This window comes from Silene latifolia, chromosome 1, assembly GCF_048544455.1.
Source record: "Silene latifolia isolate original U9 population chromosome 1, ASM4854445v1, whole genome shotgun sequence".
Lineage (NCBI taxonomy): Eukaryota > Viridiplantae > Streptophyta > Magnoliopsida > Caryophyllales > Caryophyllaceae > Silene > Silene latifolia.
Genome location: NC_133526.1, coordinates 110,348,814 through 110,369,638, shown reverse-complemented (window position 1 = coordinate 110,369,638; position 20,825 = coordinate 110,348,814). Strand labels below are relative to the sequence as shown.

General features: G+C 40.7%; 4 protein-coding genes across 5 annotated transcripts; 2 read left to right on the top strand and 2 right to left on the bottom strand.

Annotated features, from left to right (window-relative positions):
- The first annotated feature begins 912 nt into the window (after positions 1–912).
- LOC141608411 (ETO1-like protein 1) lies at positions 913–7,654 on the top strand. Of its 2 annotated transcripts, none has more exons than XM_074427771.1 (5): positions 913–1,653; positions 1,750–3,459; positions 4,494–4,785; positions 5,880–6,189; positions 7,224–7,654. In XM_074427771.1, the coding sequence occupies exons 1-5, from the start codon at positions 1,526–1,528 to the stop codon at positions 7,442–7,444; spliced, it is 2,661 nt and encodes an 886-aa protein (XP_074283872.1). In that variant the 5' UTR covers positions 913–1,525; the 3' UTR covers positions 7,445–7,654. The 2 variants fall into 2 exon arrangements, 1 of the variants encoding a protein (XP_074283872.1); XR_012526996.1 differs by having other exon boundaries at positions 976–1,653; positions 5,880–6,609.
- A 1,823-nt stretch (positions 7,655–9,477) lies between these two features.
- Positions 9,478–13,135, top strand: LOC141608403 (pentatricopeptide repeat-containing protein At3g63370, chloroplastic). The gene has a single exon (XM_074427763.1). It carries the CDS (start codon positions 9,845–9,847, stop codon positions 12,722–12,724), a length of 2,880 nt encoding a protein of 959 aa, XP_074283864.1. The 5' UTR covers positions 9,478–9,844; the 3' UTR covers positions 12,725–13,135.
- Positions 13,136–15,399: 2,264 nt separating this feature from the next.
- LOC141652948 (uncharacterized) lies at positions 15,400–17,973 on the bottom strand. The gene has a single exon (XM_074460572.1). It carries the CDS (start codon positions 17,971–17,973, stop codon positions 15,400–15,402), a length of 2,574 nt encoding a protein of 857 aa, XP_074316673.1.
- Positions 17,974–18,140: 167 nt separating this feature from the next.
- LOC141652938 (uncharacterized) lies at positions 18,141–19,558 on the bottom strand. Its single transcript, XM_074460562.1, has 2 exons — positions 18,735–19,558; positions 18,141–18,693 (listed from the first exon to the last, which is right to left on the bottom strand). The coding sequence occupies exons 1-2, from the start codon at positions 19,556–19,558 to the stop codon at positions 18,141–18,143; spliced, it is 1,377 nt and encodes a 458-aa protein (XP_074316663.1).
- Between the last annotated feature and the right edge of the window lie 1,267 nt (positions 19,559–20,825).

The following is a 20,825-nucleotide window of genomic DNA, read 5'->3' as shown; positions in this document are numbered from 1 at the left end:
AAGGGGAAATGATAGAATGATTTAGGATAAGATCCCGAAATGAGCTTTATTGGGTACTGTTCAATCGCACTCGGTCGAGTGCCGAGTCCACTCGGACGAGTACTCGCCGTACTCGGCCGAGTGGGACCTACTCGGTCCACTGGAAGCTCTACTTGGTCTATTGCAGGTTCACTAGGTCTAGTCTAGGTCTTACTTGATCTAGTGTACAGCTATACTTCACTCCCGAGTAGTCTCTCGTCAAGTCCAATGGTCTTCTCACGCATCTCGAGGTTCTTGTATGGGCTAGCGATTAGCTTGCCAATCAAGGGGCCGATTCATCTACTAGCGACACTCACTTGGATGCACCTCGAGCCCCTCTTCCTCCTATTCTACGAGAAGATCTTCTAGTTGTAGCTCTTCCTCAAGTCGTTTCGATTTAGTTTGGGGCTTTGTCCATCATTTGTAACTAAAAAAATAAATTAATGTGTTTTACTTATATGAGTTATAATCTTTTTTTTTTTTTTGTATTTATGGATAATGCACACGATACCCCTACGATTTGACATTTTACCCGAAATACCTAATTTTTTTATCCGGAAAAGTTTAAGAGGCCATAACTCGTGTTTATGAGTACAGAAGGTGACTATATTTTTTTTTTCAAATCGATCATCTTTTTGAGAACTGTAATTTGAAAAAAAAATTGTCGTATTTGGATCCTGTGGCTAGAAGTTTTTATATGTCAAATGTTTTTTTGACCGAACAAAGTTTGAGTGCCATATCTCCTAGTCAAGAGATTCAAACACGAATTATGACCTATTAAAGTTTCGTGGATAAAAAAATTACAGTAAAACTTTATGTGGGCTTTCTCTCCAACGGGAAAAAAAGGTAGGCACACAATGGAGTAAGAAAATACGGAGTAGTAATAAAAAAAGTGAAAAGCTTTTAGAAATGTAGGTGTTGATTCAATATTTCAACCGAAGAAAGTAAAAAAGAGTGAGACAAAATAAAAAGTCGAGTAATTTCCCCACCTTTGGACTTTGGATTCTTATTCTCTCTCTCTTCACTCTTATCTCATATATCTTCGTTTCCCCCCTCTTTTTTTGCATCTGCCTTTGTATTTTTAAATAAACTACTCTTAATTAGTTTGCAGCTAAACTATCAACTTAAAAAGGTATCTTCTTTATTAATCTTGCCTTTATTTTGATTAGCTGTTGAATTGGTGGTTGTTAGTAAACTGGAGGAATCTCTGGATTTGTTTATCTTTCATCTTTGGTGTTTACTCGCTTAATTATTAAACTGGAGTTCTGATTAGGTTGTTGTTGTTGAACTTGGGAGTAGTACTGAACTTATGATCCATAATTAAGGGCCCCTAATTATTAAACTGGAGTTCTGGAGTTCTGATTAGGGTTGTTGTTGTTGTTGTTGTTGTTGTTATTGTTGTTTCAAGTTTAGTAGTAGTGGTTGTTTCCCTAGCTTAAGAGCTAGGTTGGGAGGTTAACATTCCGATATTGTGGAGATCTCGGATTTTCTTCGTCTGTTATGTCCCATGAGGACTTTGTTTCATTCTGAATCATGTAAAGAACCACACCTCAATGTTCTCAATCCGCAATCGTGGCTTCAAGTTGAAAGGGGGAAACTTTCTAAGATACCACCACAAGCCTCCTCTTCTTCAATGTAAGCCACTAAACTCACTACACTACTCCCTTTTCTATTCTCTTGTCTATGCTGCTTCTGCTTTATTCACTTTATTATGTGTTTTTACATTTGTAGAGGCTCTCTTATCAAGCTTCCTGATCCGCCTATTGTTCCACACTTTAAGCCTCTTGATTATGTACACATTTTAGCTCAAATTCACGAGGAGTTGGAATCTTGTCCGCCTCATGACAGGTCCACCCTCTATTTGCTTCAATTCCAAGTGTTTAAGGGCCTTGGAGAGGTTAAATTGATGCGCAGAAGTCTTAGGTCTGCGTGGCTAAAGTCTAGCAGTGTTCATGAGAAGATTATATTTGGGTCATGGTTAAAGTATGAGAAGAAAGGGGAGGAATTTATTTTTGATTTACTTGCTTCTTGTAATAAATGTGCTCAAGAGTTTGGCCCAATAGATGTTGCTTCTGAATTACCAAATGATTGCGATCAAGTTTCTGAAACTCCAGGGATTAGTGGGAATCAAAGTATCAGAACCGTCATTTTTCGAATTGGTAATGAGAGAGTACAATGTGATAGACAGAAAATGGCTCGGCTTTCTGCCCCATTTCGTGCCATGCTTAATGGTTGTTTTACTGAATCAAACTCCAAAGAAATAGACTTTTCTGAAAACAACATATCTCTTGTGGGTATGAGAGCCATAAGTCATTTTAGCAGGACGGGAAATTTGAATGAACTATCCCCAGATATACTCCTGGAAATGTTCTCATTTTCTAACAAATTTTGCTGTGAAAGGTTAAAAGACGCGTGTGATCGTAAACTTGCTTCACTGGTTTCGTCAAGGCAGGATGCAGTGGAGCTTTTAGAATACGCAATTGAGGAGAATTCTCCTATTCTCGCGGCCACGTGTTTGCAAGTTTTTCTGCACGAGCTTCCTGATTGTTTAAATGATGATAGAGTTGTTGAAATTTTAGGCAACGCCAACGAGCCACAACTGTCTATTGTGGTCGGAAACGCCTCATTTTCACTATTCTGTCTTCTTAGTGAAGTTTCTATGAGCCTTGATGCTAAATCGGACAAAACAGTGCTGTTCTTGAAACGATTGGTGCAATCGGCAACAGATAGAAGACAAAAAATGATGGCTTTTCATCAACTGGGTTGTGTGAGGCTTTTAAGGAAAGAGTATGACCAAGCCACAGAGGCTTTTCAGAAAGCTGTAGATGAAGGACATATGTACTCAATTACTGGTTTGGCAAGGATAAGCTCCATCAAGGGCCAAAAGAATTGGGCTTTTGAGGAGCTTAGTTCTCTAATATCATCTAGTACTCCTCTTGGATGGATGTACCAAGAGAGGTCTCTCTATTGTGAAGGGGATAGGAGGTGGAATGATCTCGAGAAAGCGACAGAATTAGACCCAACACTTACATATCCATACATGTATCGAGCGGCATCTTTGATGAGGAAGCAAGAGGGTCAAGCTGCAGTTGCTGAAATTAATCGTCTCCTTGGTTTCAAATTAGCGCTAGAATGCTTGGAGCTTCGATTTTGCTTCTATTTGGCCCTTGAGAATTATGAAGCAGCCTTCTGTGATATTCAAGCAATTCTGACACTTTGTCCGGATTATCTCATGTTTGAAGGCCGTGTTGCAGCCACCAAACTGCGTATTCTGGTGCGCGAGCATGTTGAGAAGTGGACAACTGCAGACTGTTGGTTAAAATTGTATGAACGGTGGTCTACTGTTGATGATATCGGTTCCTTATCTGTAATTTACCAGATGCTAGAGTCTGATGCAACGAAAGGTGTTTTGTACTTCAGACAGTCACTGCTTTTGTTAAGGTATGTCCTAGAGATCTCACGAATTAGCTCTATACCATGAACACCTTGTTTATATGAAGGGATTCGGAGGGAAATGGGGAGGAGGGAGAAGGAGGGATACAATTTTCCGTGTTTTGATGATAAATTGGGGTTGGATGGAAATGGAGAGAGCTATTTTCCTTCATGAAAGGCAAATAAACATGCTGCCAATATGCAAATGATATGTCGAAAAATACAGTTGATCTTCCCCCACCCTCCCTCCCTCTTAAGTCTTACCTTTTAATACCCCTATATTCCTGCCCAAAGAATGCCTCAATGGCTCAGTGCTTTTGCAGGATCCGAGTGTCTGCACTGTCAATGATGTTTTTAAATATAACTTTCCATCCCAACTCCCACTCTCCAAACAAGGACGGCGGGATTGACTATAAACAAATTGGGGTTGTGGTAGTGTGTACCTTTCTGTTTCCAAATTTGCTGGGAGCCTATGAGCCATTTGTTAATTAAAATTTTTGAGAATATATTTTCTTCCTTGTATAGTTCTATATACTGCTAAAGCAGATCAGGTTTTACAGTGACGTAACATAATTGTCAATTGATTATTTTTTTGTTTATATCTGTCTCTTTTGAAGAGGATTCACTATAAATCCAGGTTTTTTTTTTTTGCTTTACAGGATTTTTCTCTTTCACAATTAGTCTAAGCTTGTCATAAATGTTAAGGAGTTGATTATGTGGAAATACTTTTCTTTCATTCTCCCTTTGAAGTGTCTATGTCAAAAGAAGCACATCCGAGTCATTTTGCTCTACATTATCATAATCCATAACCTAAAAATGGGGAGTCTTTGGTTCCATCACACCAAAATAAGAAAACTTGTGGTACAGTTTCGTATCATGGGAAACTTAATAATTTGCGGTGTTTTCATACAACTATCGCATAAGTCAACATTATTTGCCCATACATTGTAAATATCTTTCCTATCACTCATTGTACTATGACAATTAACTATCGTGCACGAGGTAGTTATTTTAATAGAGGGTTTAATTCTGTTCGCGACCAGGTTAAATTGTCCGGAAGCAGCTATGCAGAGTTTGCAGTTGGCACGTCAACATGCAGCTAGCGACGATGAGCGTCTTGTTTATGAAGGGTGGATACTATATGATACAGGACATTGTGAGGAAGGGCTGCGGAAGGCTGAGGAGTCCATTAAACTAAAGAGATCATTTGAGGCTTTCTTCTTGAAAGCTTATGCATTAGCTGACTCTAGTCAGGATCCATCATGTTCATCAGCTGTTATTTCACTTCTTGAGGATGCCCTGAAATGCCCTTCTGACAGGCTTCGCAAAGGTCAGGTATGGTATTCTTGGTGCCACCTGTCTTCTGATTTAGGGAAGCCATATTGCCAAGGACCATGTCCACTCTTCAAAGGGAATTGTTAGTGGACGAAGAAAATATATATATAATGTTTGGTGTTTCTTTTGTTGTCTGGAATAACAAGAGTAAACTCATATACTTGTTAAATATGTTGGAAGAGTATGAGTGACCCGTGGCATTATGACCTCGCTTGATTAATTGGGTTTCTTTTCTATACATTTACTTCTACATTGAGTATCTGTGATTTTGTCCTCTATCTTTGCTGGTGTCTTGATCATTGTCACATTCCCCTTCGGTTCTTGTTGTTCCCTACAAACTTGATGTCATGCTGTCTACCTGATTTTTACCTTGAGATCATTACCCATGTCATATTTTTTTGGTCTGCTTAGATGTACCAAAAAACTTTACAGATTAAGCTCCTGATTAAATATCTTTATAAGGTAAAATTAAGATCTAGATGGCTAATCAGTCATTATCCTAATGTTGTTCATATAGTTACTCTGAGAAGGTGTTCTGTCCTCTTTTTTTTTTTTTTTTTTTTTTTTTTTTTTTTATAAAGAAAACTTTGCTGAATGGAACTTGTTGCCTTCAAATCTACGTAGCTCAACTTAATTTTTTGCTTATGTTTACTCCAAATTAGCCTAATTTTTGCTTAATTTAACCGAACTTTGTTAAAGGTGGAGGATATAAGTTGTTATTTAGAGCTTTTTAGTCAGGAAGTAATATAACAAAAGATTTTTAATGATTTTATACAAGGCTTTCCAACTTTCATGATAGGCGATTTCGAAACACACTCTCTCTGCCTTCAGGGTAAAAGGCTGCGTATATATGTTCACTCTAAATTGTTATTAAATTCAAGGGATATAAGTTGCTTTTAAGGCCTTAGCAAGCCAAAAGCGGGAGCCTTTGTTATTGCTGTAGAACTCCACTATGAATGTTTGCTCTTTTTCATTGTTGTTGTTGTTGTTGTTGTTGTTGTTGTTGTTGAGGTGAAAAGTCCATGTAAAAGTTTCCAATTCAGTATTATTTCACGACCTCTGTTTTTTCATACTAAAGAATGCAAGTATTGCAGGCTTTAAACAATCTTGGAAGTGTGTATGTTGACTGTGGGAAATTGGACTTAGCAGCTGACTGCTATGTTAATGCTCTTAAGATTCGCCATACCCGAGCTCATCAAGGCCTTGCTAGAGTTCATTTTCTCAGGAATGACAAGATATCCGCATTTGATGAAATGACACAGCTGATTGAAAAGGCCCAGAGTAATGCTTCAGCCTATGAAAAGCGTTCTGAATATTGTGACCGTGACTTGACCAAGGCCGACCTAGAAATGGTCACTCAATTAGACCCGCTTCGAGTATATCCATACCGATATCGAGCAGCAGGTAATGTTATGTGCTCTGCTTGAATTTTTCAGGTATAACCAAGTTGTGATTTTAGATGCTTCTTGAAGTGAATTTAGCAAGATATTTGGCTGTGATGAGGGACTTGGTCACTAGTCCCCTGTTTCTTATGTGGTAAAGGGAGCAATAGTAGTTGGATGTTGACGGGTTTCATACCCTGGTAATGAGTGTCAAAAAGTCAGGACTTTATAGGATAAGCTAACTGATATTTGCACTCGTGGCTTGTTGAAGTGGATGAATTTTGCACTAAGTCGATAGGGTGATTTGGAGGGAAAGGGAGGGGAGGGAGAGGGGGGGATACAAAATCCTTTGTTTGGTTAGCAAAGAAGGTAGAAGGCAAATGGAAGTGGAGGGAAACGGAGAGGATACATTTTCCCTCCAACAAGCCTTGTCAATTTGGAGGTAAAACACAATTGCTCCATTCCTCCTACCCTTCCCTCACTTTACCCCTCCTAACCCACCCCCCCCCCCCCCCCCCCCCCTCCCACCCCCCTCTTCTCCCTCCCCTTCTATTTTGCTATCCGAACACACCCTAATTGTCATTTACTAGTTTGGCGGATATCCTTAGGACTTCTGCTGAGGGTTTAAGTCACCTTTGCAAAACTGCCGGTAGATGAAATGGTGTCTTAGTCATATATTCAATTAACTTATGTTAATCTAACTTGGTTGCAAGTATCGGACTTCGCAAAGCGTCCAGTATCGAAACAACTATTTTGGGAAGAAGTTTTCATAGTTTTGGCTTAAATGAAGTATCAAATTCTCAGCCTTATGCCGAAATCCGGACAAGCAATACGTAACCAAAATGGAGTGTCAGTGTAACATAGCTACTAACAATGAGTCTTAGGGGTAAGGTTGCATACATGTGAACCCCATAGCGTGCCACATTCAGGAGATATTGAAACACTTCACTAGTGATATCCCTATCGCACAATTTACGTTCGTCTTGCAGATTTGAGACATACAATACAAACACCTATAGTTTCTTCCCCCATCTAATTCGTGGTTATTCTGTGCAGTGTTAATGGACAGCCACAAGGAGAAGGAAGCTATTGCAGAGCTTTCAAGGGCGATTGCAATTAAAGCAGACGTACACCTGCTGCATCTACGAGCAGCTTTTCACGAGCACATAGGTGATGTCATGGGTGCTCTCCGGGACTGTCGGGCTGCTCTTTCCGTTGATCCAAACCATCAAGAGATGCTAGAGCTTCATAATAGGGTTAACACCCATGAGCCCTGATCCTCCTGCACAAATGTAATTTTTATTCATTGTATATCAAATGAGGTTATCATTTATCTCTTTAATTGCTTCAACTTTTTTGTACTTGTATCTTTAGAGTAGTGTTATATATTTATAGTGAACAGATATCGAAGAAACTTCGAAGGCACACACCTATGGAACTACTGATGTCCTATCATTTCGATTAAAGATACTCTTTGGACCGATAAACATAAGCCTACTCTCATTTTCCTTGATACAGAATGCACCTGAAGCAAAAAAAGTCATTGACTGAGCTAGATGGAGAAAAATAAATTGCAGCCAAAGTTTTGATTGGAAGGGAGGGGCTTAACTTGGGGGCATTTTTTTTATGCCAGTCCGTACTCCATATTGAAGATCGGAGGCTTGTGACATAATCAAGGGTTCTGTTTCCAGTTTTCCACTATTTGATGTCTGCCCATACACCGAGTTCGATATCAGTGATAATTGATAGAGAAGGGGAACACAAATTGAAGATAAAGTTGTGGGTTTAGGTCACTGAGATGTACACCGTCCTCTTCATATAGATGGATAGTTTCATATAACCTTAAACCAAAATTTCATCGAGAATTAAAGCAAGGAAAATGAGATAGCGTTGTTGGGTGATACTCAATTTGGATATCACTGAGGACGTAATTGTAAATTATATAGTTATTTTAATTTTCAGACTCGATCCTAAGATCCCACTCAGACTCGGACTCAGACTTAGACTCAGTATCAGTATCGGAATCAGCATCTATCTTGTCTTTGAACATCTGGCCTTCTCCTGTAGTCAGCTTGAAGAGACGACCTGAGTTGTCGGTCCACTTGATCGTTTTCCGCGATCCCATGCTAGTCCTAATAGGATCTTGATCGGTGATAGAGGGTAGAGGGGTTGAAACGTTGGTTCCTTCAGCACTGTGTTCACCAAGTCGTCTTTTGGTGTCATGGTTGTCCTTTCCTCTCCAAAGAGGAAGTCTGGAGCTTTCCCATCCATTACCGACGTTGGTTTAGTCTTCACCGACATCACAGTCAAGATATCATCAACAACATAGCAGCAGTCTTGGAATGCTTCGATTCCAGCAACCATCCTCTTACTCTTCGAGTCATAAGAGAGGTTCGGGGAAGTCCATGCATGGGACTTCTCCATCTCTAACAAAGTGTCCATTTAAAGTCTGAAGGTAAAGTTCCATCTGGTTTCCTTGTAGTTTTCGATCTTCGATCGAGCCTTTCCTTTTCAGGAAATCTTTCTAAGTTGGCTTATAACCTAAGCCGAAAGTAGTGCCCTTCTCTAGAGGATTCTTGATTATTTATCATTGTATTGGTCCTCTTCGGGTATAGAGATAACCCGAGATCTCGTGCCGTGGTTAAAAGCGTAGCACAAACACGTGGTTCCATGAACATGTCTATCTTGGCCAGGTCAGAGCTAGGTTGCACGGACACTTCTCTTAATTAGCCGCCCCGATGTAACATCGTGTCAGACACCGACACACCTCGGACACACGCCTAAACGTGTCAGACACCTATAAAGCCGTGTCTAACTTCCTACTTTTATTTGGGCACGTGTCCGACGCGTGTCCATGGTATTTGGGCACGTGTCCGACGTGTGTCCTTGGTATTTTGACATTGAATAATGTTCGTTAGACGAAAAATGAGATGTCGAAAGAAATTGATTACAATATAGGTTTGGTTGGAAATGTAAATGAGTTATAATAAAGGCCAAATTTTACCTTCACATATTTAAATTTAATATCAAATACTTTTGCAAAAATAAAATCAAACGCTTATAACTAAAAAATATATATATTATTAAATTTAAATAACGTGTCCCGTGTCCTAAATTTTATGGGATGCCATGTCACGTGTCCGTGTCATGTCCGTATCCATTTCCGTGTCCGTTTTGGTGCTACCTGGGATCAGAGTTAGGCTCAATCGCGTTGACAAAGTTGAAGCCCCAAAGTTCAGTATTGACTTGGGAAGCAGCGTCCCCTCCGGTCACCATAATTGGCGTGGCTTCTATTACTATAGTGATTGTTTCGCCCTTAAACGGGAGTTTGATCTTTCTATGCAAGGTTGAGGAAATCCATAGCCTTCCTAGTAATAAATTGAAAGTAGAGATGACATTTATCACTTGACAGTCGATTTTTCTCTCCACAGCCCCAGTATACACCACTAAACTAACGATTCCGGCTACTCGAAGCACGGTGCCATCAAAGCTCAAACTGTTTGGATGGTTGGTCTTTTAGAGTTGCTTAATAAGGAGAGCTTCTAAGGTTAGACCTTCATTAAGCTCAAACTGTCCGCTCAATAAAATTACACACAAATCTAAAAATCGACGAGCTATAACACTATTTTTTTTATAAAATGTGATTCGACAAATGACCCTAAATTTTGTTTCAAATCATGGCTTCTTCAGTCCAACACCAACCTATACAACTTAACTCTTGTGGAAGACCAATAGTACCAAACTTTCCCATGCTAAAAAATGCCCATTTCAACGTCCCTCTTAAACCCTCGAAATCTCTGACAAAACCAACAAAATCACCATCTTTTAGAGTGTGTTACGATGTGGGAAATCTTAAACAAGCTTTCAACTCATTAACAAACTATCTGATACATCAAAATGTATCTCAAATAACTCCCGATGAAGCATACTCATCAGTTCTTGAGGTTTGTGCTGATAATAAGGCAATTAAGGAAGGCCAACAGCTTCATGCCCACCTTATTACATCTAATGCCCATGGAAATTTGGTTTTTTTGAGGACTAAACTAGTCTTCATGTATGGGAAATGTGGGTCTGTGTTTGATGCCAAAAAGGTGTTTGATGAAATGCCTCAACGAACTATTTTTTCATGGAATGCTATGTTAGGTGCTTATGTTTCCAATGGGAAGCCTAGGGATGCACTAGAGTTGTATCGCCAAATGCGGGTTTTGGCTGTCAAGGTTGATGCTTGTACATTCCCTTGTATACTTAAGGCTTGTGGTTTAATCAAGGATTTCAAGTTAGGGACTGAAATTCACGGTTATGCATTGAAACTTGGATACGACTCTAATGGTTTTATTGTAAATGCCCTGGTAAGTATGTATGCGAAATGCGAGGATACTGATGGGGCCAGGAGTTTGTTTGGTAGAATTAAAGATAAGAGTGACATTGTATTATGGAATTCGATATTATCTGCGTATTCTGCGAAAGGAAGGGCTGTAGAAGTCATATCCCTCTTGAGAGAAATGCAAAGAAGCGGAGTTAAAATGAATAGCTTTACTTATGTTTGTGCACTTCAAACATGTGGTGAGCCGCTGAGGAGATTAGGGATGGAGCTTCATGCTGCAATTCTAAAATCGAATGACATTATGCATCTTTTTGTGGCTAATGCTTTGCTTGTTATGTATACTAGGTGTGGTAGAATGACAGAAGCTGCTCAAATTTTCCGTAATATGATTGAGAAAGATAGCATTTCATGGAATTCTATGCTTTCAGGTTACGTGCAAAATGGTTGTTATAGTGAAGCTCGTCAATTCTTTCATGGAATGATCGAGATAGGACTGAGAGCTGACGAAGTCTCTTTGATAAGCATCCTTGGAGTGTCTGGAAGGTTGAACAACACGTTAAATGGAATGGAAGCTCATGCTTTTGCTATAAAGCACGGATTGGATTCTGGCATTCAAGTCTCGAATTCCCTTATAGATATGTACTCCAAATGTTCTCAAATGACTTATATGACTCGGGTTTTCAGAAACATGCTCACTAGAGATGTTATTTCTTGGACGACCATCATAGCTGGCTATGCTCAAAACAGTAGGTTTAGTGATGCATTAGATATGTTCAGGAAAGTAAAAAGTGAAGGAGTTGCAATTGATGCCATGATGATTGGGAGTGTCCTGCTTGCTTGCTCTTCATTGAAGCAAATTAACCATGTGAAAGAGACACATGGTTATATTCTAAGAAACAGGCTTTCTGATTTAGTTCTGAATAACACTCTCTTAGACGCGTATGGAGAATGCAACGACATTGAATTGGCATCTCATATGTTTAGGTTGATTGAAAATAAGGATGTTGTTTCTTGGACTACCATGATATCTCTTTATGTGGATATTGGACATGGAAATGAGGCTCTCAACCTTTTCCGATTGATGAAAGAAAGTGGCGTGGAACCAGACGGTGTAGCGTTAGTCAGCATACTGTCAGCCATAGCTAGTCTTTCCGCCTTGAAGAAAGGGAAAGAAGTCCATGGGTTCTTTATCAAGCAAGGAATTCCATTAGAGGGGTCTATTGCTAGCTCTCTGGTTGATATGTATGCCCGATGTGGGAATCCCGAGAACTCATTCAAGGTGTTTAACCTTGTGGAGAATAAAGACGCAGTTCTATGGACGTGTATGATTCATTCAAGCGGAATGCATGGCCGGGGCCAGGAAGCTATTGAGCTATTTAACAAAATGGAGATGGAAAACACTCGGCCAGATCATATTACTTTTTTGGCTCTTCTATATGCATGTAGCCACTCAGGAATGACTAATGAAGGTGAAAGATATTTAGAACTTCTGCAAAGTAAATATAAATTAGAGCCGTGGCCTGAACACTATGCTTGTGTAGTTGATCTCCTAGGGAGATCAAATCGGCTTGAAGAAGCTTATCAATTTGTGAAAAGCATGCCTATTGAACCTAACGCTATAGTTTGGTGCTCTCTTTTGGGTGCTTGTCATGTTCACTCGAATAAGAAATTGGGAGATATTGCTGCACGGAAGTTATTAGAATCAGAACCTGAGAATCCTGGAAACTATGTGCTCGTGTCTAACACCTTTGCTGCAACTGGAAGATGGGATGATGTTGAGCTAGTTCGCGAGAGGATGAGAGAAAGAGGACTGAAGAAAAGTCCAGCTTGTAGTTGGATAGAGGTCAAGGATCAGGTTCATACTTTCATGGCAAGGGACAAGTCCCACCCAAAAAGTGAGCAAATATACAAAAAACTAGCTCAAGTTATTGACACATTGCGGAAGGAAGCAGATTATATTCCTCAAACCAAGTTTGTTCTGCATAATGTTGAGGAGCAAGAGAAAGTAAAGATGCTATATGGTCATAGTGAAAGGTTGGCAATCACTTATGCTCTTCTTGAATCTCCTAAAGGAACCCCTATAAGAGTGACTAAGAATCTTCGTGTATGTGGTGATTGCCACAATTTCATTAAGTTGGTGTCAAGGTTTTTCGATAGGGAAATCATTGTAAGGGATGCCAGCAGATTTCATCATTTCTGCCAAGGAAGCTGTTCTTGTGGGGATTTCTGGTGAATATTGCAATTTAGCTGCATGCCTCATTGTGGGAGGTTCTCAATGTATCATAGATGAGATTACAATACTTGTATTCATACCTGCCAAAAAGGGTCATAAGGGTTGAGTATGGGCTGAGTTATGTTGTGTCGTTTAGGATACCACTTCTGGTTTACTGCCATTTTCGGGTTATTCTGTTCCGGTCAAATCTCTATCAGGTGAAAGACTTGACAGCGTCATCTTTGACAAAAACACTAGTGCATTTTGCTGCAATTACGGTGTTGGTGGGTGGAACCGTGGAACAATGATTCATTGGACGCTTAATGGGCAGTGTCAGAGTAAACAGCGGCACAGTCGCTTCATGTTGTACATTAGATTTGTAAGTGCAATTATTCATTAAATAAAAAGTTCTTTGGTGTCCAAGTTACATTTCTTGTCGAGTGTTGAGTACCATCATTGCTTACAGTCCGTCTTGCTTCAGACCGCCTTATTTCAGATCGCAATAAAACCTCTCACAAGTGAGAAGCACATGGGTCGTGGGACACCCCATGTGTTTTCCCACTCACACCCTAAATGAGTTTTTTGTGAGAAAAAATGGTATCCGTCTGACCATTTCAGACGGATATGGCGGTCTGAAATAAGAATTTGTGCATTGCTTAATTTGTACCAATTTGTACTTCCTCTGTCGTGGTAATTTGCTCTTCTTTTTCACTTTGGGTGTCTCAGTCAATTGTTGTTATTTCTATTTTAGGAATGAACTTGATGAGTAATTTGATCATTCGCATTCAATTTGTTCCATTTGTCATCTACTCCCTCCATATCAGACCAATGGTAACATGGTAAAAAATGGGTTTTTTAAGAAAAGAGGGTAAAAGCAGGGGTAAAGAGGGAAAAAAAATAGATGGGGTATGTAATTGTGGGTTGATGGGTGGAGTATGACGGTATGTAATGGCATTGGTTGTAAATATCAAAAGGGTATAAGAGCATCCACATTGAAGAGGATGGTGCATCCTCTTAGCACCTTCTCTCATCTAAGAGGATGTCCTCTTCAATGTGAGATCAATTTAGACATCCTCTTTGAAAGAGGAAGAGGAAGACTTCCTCTATTTTTAGAGGAAGTACAACCTAGGCCCTTGTGCCAATTAGTCATGCATTTCCACCATGTGGCATATAATTTGTTTATTTTTTATTTTTTGGTCATTAAAAATTTAAGAGAGGATAAGTAAGAGGATCCTCTTTGATGTGGGAAAAAAATAGAAGAAAACTTAGGAGGAGGATGGAGATAGTGGGAAATGAGGTGTCAAAAATATAGAAGGAAAGAGAGGAAATAAGAGGAAGATGACATACTCTTCAATGTGTATGCTCTAAGGATAACTTGGTAATTTTGTGGGCCAAATAAGAAATGTTACCATTGGTGTGGTACGGCCGTATTAGGTAAGTATTATCATTGGTGTGGTATGGAGGGAGTAGTAATTAGTCTCCTTCTCTTTTCTTTGTCTTTGTGCAAAACCAAAGCACAACAATTGAGCGGGATGGAGGGAGTAATACGCTGGATACAAATGCATAATACGCGCACCCAATGCGCACTTTTTACTATGTATTACGTATATTTTAAACCAAAATTATATGTCATAATACAATTCGAAATACATAGGAGTCCGATTCGCTGAGAATTTAGGAATCAAGTAACCTTATTAATTGCAATTTCATGTTAATACCAAATCATTTTTAACTGTTTTGTTGCTGTAAAACTTATGTCTAGAGTTGGCATAAAGGACTGCGGGCCGGTGGGCAGCACGACACGGTCTGGCCCAGCGAGAAAATCGAGGAAGCACGGGCACGACACGACTGGGCTTGAGACGGGCTCCGACGCGATTTTTTTCAGAAATCCGTGCCCAGGCACGGCACGGCCCAGGCACGGTGGAGCCCGGCACGCACCAGGCCCGACCCGAAGAATGGCCCGTTGATCATTATTTATTAAACAAAAAGTACATTAATATTTAATAAAATTTATATTTAAATCATTAATCATCATTTATTAAACAAAAAGTACATTAATATTTAATAAAATATATATTTAAACCATTAATCCTCATTTATTAAACAAAAAGTACCAAAAATATTAAAACACATAGGCCGGCCCACGGACAAGGCACGAAAAGCCCATGGGCCAGGCACGACCCAAGCACGAAAATGGTCGTGCCTTGAGCAGGCCGCGACGTAGGTTTGGATCAGTGGGCCTGGCACGGCACGGCCCGAGGAGCCCAACATCCGTGCCTAGGCCGGGCCAATTTTGGGGGAAGGCACAACGGACTGGCACGCGGGCCAGCCCATCACAGCTCATTGCCTACTCCTAGTCTTACACTCTTACTCCACATAATATGCCTCGTCGATGAGATTATACTTCCTAGGTGCACCCTAATTTACTAATTTGGTGTTAATGTGTTATACACTTTATCTTGTATTCCTTTATTTGGTCTTTTTTTTTCCACTTCTAAAATTTGGGAGTTACAACCATTTATTTAGGTTTTCGTTTAAGGTATATACATTTATTTTTGCTCCCTAAAAGTTACCTATTCATATGTACATTTAGACCATCCCCAAGCAGTGGTCGCGCTAACTAGGTCGCGACCCGATTTTACTTTTTTTTTTTTTTTTTTTTTTTTTTTTTTTTTTTTAGCAATACATAGCATAGCTTACAATAGAGCTTTCTGGGCAAGATTATGAGCTATCCTATTCACTCCCCTAGGACAATAACTAAGAGAACAACAGTGGAAGCGAAACGCAGTAGACTTAAGATCCTGGATAATGCAACTAATAGACGCTATCGCTTTCTCCGCTTCGGCAACCTGCATAACTAAAACAAGACAATCTGTAACAAGTCTAATATGGAGATAGCCTTCGTCCAAGGCCCAATTTAGCGCCATGATAGCAGCATGTCCTTCGGCATGCATGGCAGAAGAAGCAAACGTGCGAGCATGAGCAGAAGTCCTTAAGGTTCCATTACCATCCAACAAGCACCACCCCATACCAGAACTTCTATCCTCTCTCCAAGCAGCATCACACTTGACCGTGCAAACATTCCCACAATCAGGCCCTCCAACAATCCAAAAAGGGAAGGAATTTCTAATCCTCTTAACTAAAACAAAATCAGAAGAGGTGTCCACGGAAGGCGCTTGAATAAGGCAATCACTCTTGCTACACACCACCTTATTCATACACTGAATGTCACCCAGAATAGCAGTGAGAGCACTCATAGGCCAAGGGCGGCGGTTTTGGAAGATTATCTCATTCCTGCAACACCAAATTCTCCAGAGGGTAGCAAGAAAAGGGAAGAGGAGGGAGTTAGGATCAGGCCCTTTTAGAAAATAAGTAACCCAGTTTATGACCCAATTCCTAGCATCAATATCCACCCATTCCGTGAGTCTGAGTCCTAAAGGACAGCCAAACCAGAGAGCCTTTGCAAAGCTACAATCTCTGAAGAGATGAGAGAGAGATTCCACACAGGGGGAAGAGCCTTCACAAAGAGAGCAGGTAGAACGCCAGTGCATATTTCGTTTAAGAAATTCATAGCCAACAGGAAGGGCATTAGCCATAAATTTCCATAAAAACACCCTTAATTTAATGGAAATAGGCAATTTCCATAGCTTTGATTTGCAGAAGGCAACAATAGTTGTAGACATTCTAGAGCGATCAACAGCCGAGGTAGAACCAATAGATAAGCCCTTAGCAGCAGCATAATATCCAGATTTGACAGTGAAATCGCCATGTTTGGACAATTTCCAGTAGAATGAGTCATCTGAAGGTTGACTAGGGATGTAAGTTGCGAGGATCTTTTTCTTAACTGCCTCGCCTGGATCGAAACCAAAAGAGGAGAAATCCCATCTCCTATGATTATCATGCAGATCACCAACCAGGAACGTAGCATTAGTAGGAGCATCAATAAAATCCCCACAGAGATCACGAAGACTGAATCCCTCGATCCATCTTCCCGTCCAGGCATTAAGACGAGAGGATGAGCCAATTGTCCAAGCAATATTGTTGAAGATAAGATCAGAGCCCCAGATTAGGCTTTTTAGAGCCCACGACGACGCTTGGGGAGTCTTCCATCGGTTCTGGAAAAAAGGATCATTTTGTACACCAAGCTTTGGACCAATAACTTTGCTAATAAGGCTTTCTGGAACACTTAAAATTCTCCAAGCAGACTTGGCAAGAAGGGCTTGATTAAAACAGCCAATATTGCGAAGACCAAGACCCCCTTCTCCCACCGGCCTACTAAGGAAGTCTTTACTACACCAATGAATAGACTTATTGATTCTAGTTCCACTCCACCAAAAATGCACCATCAGAGACTGAAGCTTTGACGTTACACTTACCGATATGCGAAATACCGATAGAGAGAAAAGAGATAGTGAAGAAAGAACAGAACGAATAAGGGTCAATTTACCAGCCGAAGAAAGAAGAATGTTATTCCAGGAGGATAGCCTGCGCTTGGTTTTGTCAACAAGAAATTTAAATAGGTCCGTTTTAGAAGACCCAATACTCGTTGGTAGGCCAAGATACTTGCCAAGATCATGCTTAGGTGCAAAATTGTACTCAGTTAAGCACTTCTTGACCGTCATAAGTGAGCAATTCGGGCTGAAAAGGATAGAGGACTTATCTGTATTAATGCATTGCCCAGAGGCAACACAATATTCATCAATAATGTTCATAAGAAAATCCAAGTCCCCAAAATCACCGCGAATAAAGAAGAGAGAATCGTCCGCAAATAATAAATGGGATATTTCCGGTCCATTCTTGCATATTTTGATACCCTTAATGAAGGTGCCATCCTGAGCGTAGACAATCATTTGAGAGAGAACTTCCGTGCAAAGCGCGAAGATATACGGAGATAAAGGATCACCTTGCCTAATCCCACACCGAGGTTCAAATTTTTCCATAGGTGCACCATTAATCAGGATATCATAAGTAACAGTTTCAATAGTACTCATAATAAGGTGAACCATAGAGCTCGGCAAGTTTAAGCTTGATAGAACCCCCCTAATGAAGTTCCGTTTTAGTCTATCATAAGCTTTACTCATATCAGCCTTAACCGCCATCAAACCTTTTTTACCATAATTCCTATGGTTGATAACATGAAGGATTTCTTGGGCAATGACAATATTATCCGCAATACTTCTATTAGGGACGAAAGCACTTTGGAAAGGACCAACCAGATCATCCATAATTCCTTTCAATCTATTCGCAATACATTTTGTAACAACCTTCATAATAACGTTGCAGAGACTAATCGGCCGAAAATCCCCAACTCTCTCCGGACAATCGTTTTTAGGAATGAGAACAATAAAGGTTTTATTAAAATCTTTAATCACATTACCCGAGTTGAGAATGTTGAGAGCACCATTAATCACATCCTTCTTAACAATAGCCCAATACCTCACGGTAGAAGGTCAGGTATACCATCAGGACCTGGTGATTTTAAAGGACCCAATTGGAAAACAGCCTGTCGAACTTCATTTCTCGAATAGACACGGCCCAACTTGGCCCTCTCCTCAAAGCCTACTTTACGCTTGAGATTATCGAAAAGATAACCATAATTACACATGTAATCGTTAAAGCATTCAGGCTCAGTATCAGACTTAAAAATAGTGGAAAAGTGATTAAGAAACAAGCCTCCAATCTCCTTCATATCAAAAGTCCATTCATTAGACTCCTTCTTAATACCCAAGATAGTATTAGCACCAGACCGTCCTTTAACCCAATTGAAAAAGTATTTAGTGCACGTGTCTCCCTCACAATTCCACTTCAGTTTTGCACGTTGTCGCCAATAAGTGCCAGCAGCAGTAGCGAATTCCATAAGCTTTTTGTGACATAAATCATAATTATCAGTGACACCACCATTCTCAATATCAATGAGATAGGACTCAAGTTCCTGATCAAAAGCACTCCACTTTAATCTCCACTCATCTTTTTTGTTGCAAGCCCAAACTCTGAAGGCATTATTGGTACGACGTAATTTGGACAAAAGAACCTGAGAATCATCACCCTTATCATGTTTTCCCAGCTTTCCTTAACAAGACTGTTACATTCAGCATAATCAAAACACCAAGCCTCAAGTCTGTAAACTTTCTTCTTGGTGTAGAGAATCATATTTGTATCAAGGATTATAGGCGCATGATCCGAAATTTGGATAGGTAAGTACTTGATGAAGGTATTAGGGAAAATAGAAAGCCAATCATTGGAAGCAAAACCTTTATCTAGTCTTTCGTAGATCCGATGTGGGCTCTCCCTATTATTGCACCAAGTGAACCTAGGACCCTTAAAGGGGATATCCATCAGACAAAGAGTATTCTTCCAGTATGAAAATAAGTCAGCTCCTCTAATCAGATTATCACCCCTTAACTTATCAGAAGAGTACTCCACTTGGTTGAAGTCTCCAATAAGCAAGAAGGATTTGTCAAGGGAATTAAGAAGATTAGTAAACGATTCCCACACAGCACCTCTTTTAGTATGATTAGGTTCACCATAAACACAACACAAGTACCACAAACTACCCTGACATTGGTTAACCAAAAGGATAATGAGATTGGAGCTGATAAAGACACATTCTAACTTACAACTGCTTTTCCAGCCAACCCAGAGACCCCCTTTTAAACCCACAGCATCACAACCAGCAGACTGAAGGAAACCCATGGGGCGCAAGTGTACGTCAACAGAATGAACATCACACTTAGTTTCAGAAAGGAAAATAAAATCTAAGTTATTTTTATAAGACCTACAAATAGCTCTAAGTTTAGGAATTGAAGGGGCGAGTGGATCCTTAAGACCCCTACAATTCCAAGTCAACCCTTTCATGGATAACAAGAAGATTGAGACCACCGCATCCGGGCCAACCAACAACATAGCCATACCCCGACTTCACCCTACCCAAACATACCTCATACAGAAAAGGCCCCATCAACCATAAGGGAGCTAACAGAGCCACCACCACCACCACCCATCCAACCCAACCAAAGCAACCAAGACAACACACACATCAAAGGCCACAAAACCCAGCCTCACCAAAAATAAAAGAAAGGGCCAGGACACTACAACCACAACGAGGACCAACAGAGAACCCGACAACCATCAAAAAACACTAAGACCAAAGCTGCCCAACAACAATAAGCCACGAAGGCTCAAGCCCCAACTGACTTAGAAATCACTGCGACACCCAAACACGCACCAAGGGCCAGAAAGATGACCCAAACAAGACACCAAACAAGACTCCCGTTTTACCTAACGATACCTCCCAGGACCACCGCCCTACAAACATCCAGAACCAGCAAAGGGACGACACTGAAAGACACAAGTGAGAGACGAAATGGGACTGATAGGTGGGGGAAATGGGGGGATCACCATATCAGGCCCAGACCGGATGAGCTGTACTCATCGACAAAGACGGACTACTACAAAAACAGAAGTTACAGACAAGGGGTGGGGGGAATGGGGGGATCACCCCTGGCCTGATAACAAACACCACGGCGACAGGACAAGGTACCGGAAAGCCGGAGCGTCAAGAGGTGAAGCAACTCCAGGCCGGTGAGGCGAAAGTCTATAACGCCAGCACCGAAACCCACAAAAAACCAACCAAAAAAACGAGCAGTAATAACACCCTAAGCCAGACGGAAGGAACAACGAAAGAAAACCGGTCAGGTGAAACACAGGCAGAACCGCGAACATGTCGGACTCAGGCGCCTCAAAAACGGTCGGAACTGACAGCCAAACCCAAACAAATCAGAGATGAGAAGCTGGGATAACAAAGAAAAACTTAAAAAACAGCAAGTCAGGATGTCATCGGAGGACGGCTAGGACGCCCACATCCCCAGAAACAGCCAAACGGCGAAGGAACGGTGGGTGGATGGGTAGCGCGACGAAACACGATTGATTTTTGGGGAAAAACAAAATATGAGATATGTCGAATCGCCGGAGATAGGACATGGTGGCGACCCATCTTTGGCGATTGGGTAGGGTGAGAAGAAGGGGGGCTAGTGTGGAAGACGGAGACGGTGGAGCAGGGAAGTCAGGGAAAGGTGGTTTCCGATTTGCGATTGGGGTTTTTTACTTTCTCTCTCCTCGTGCA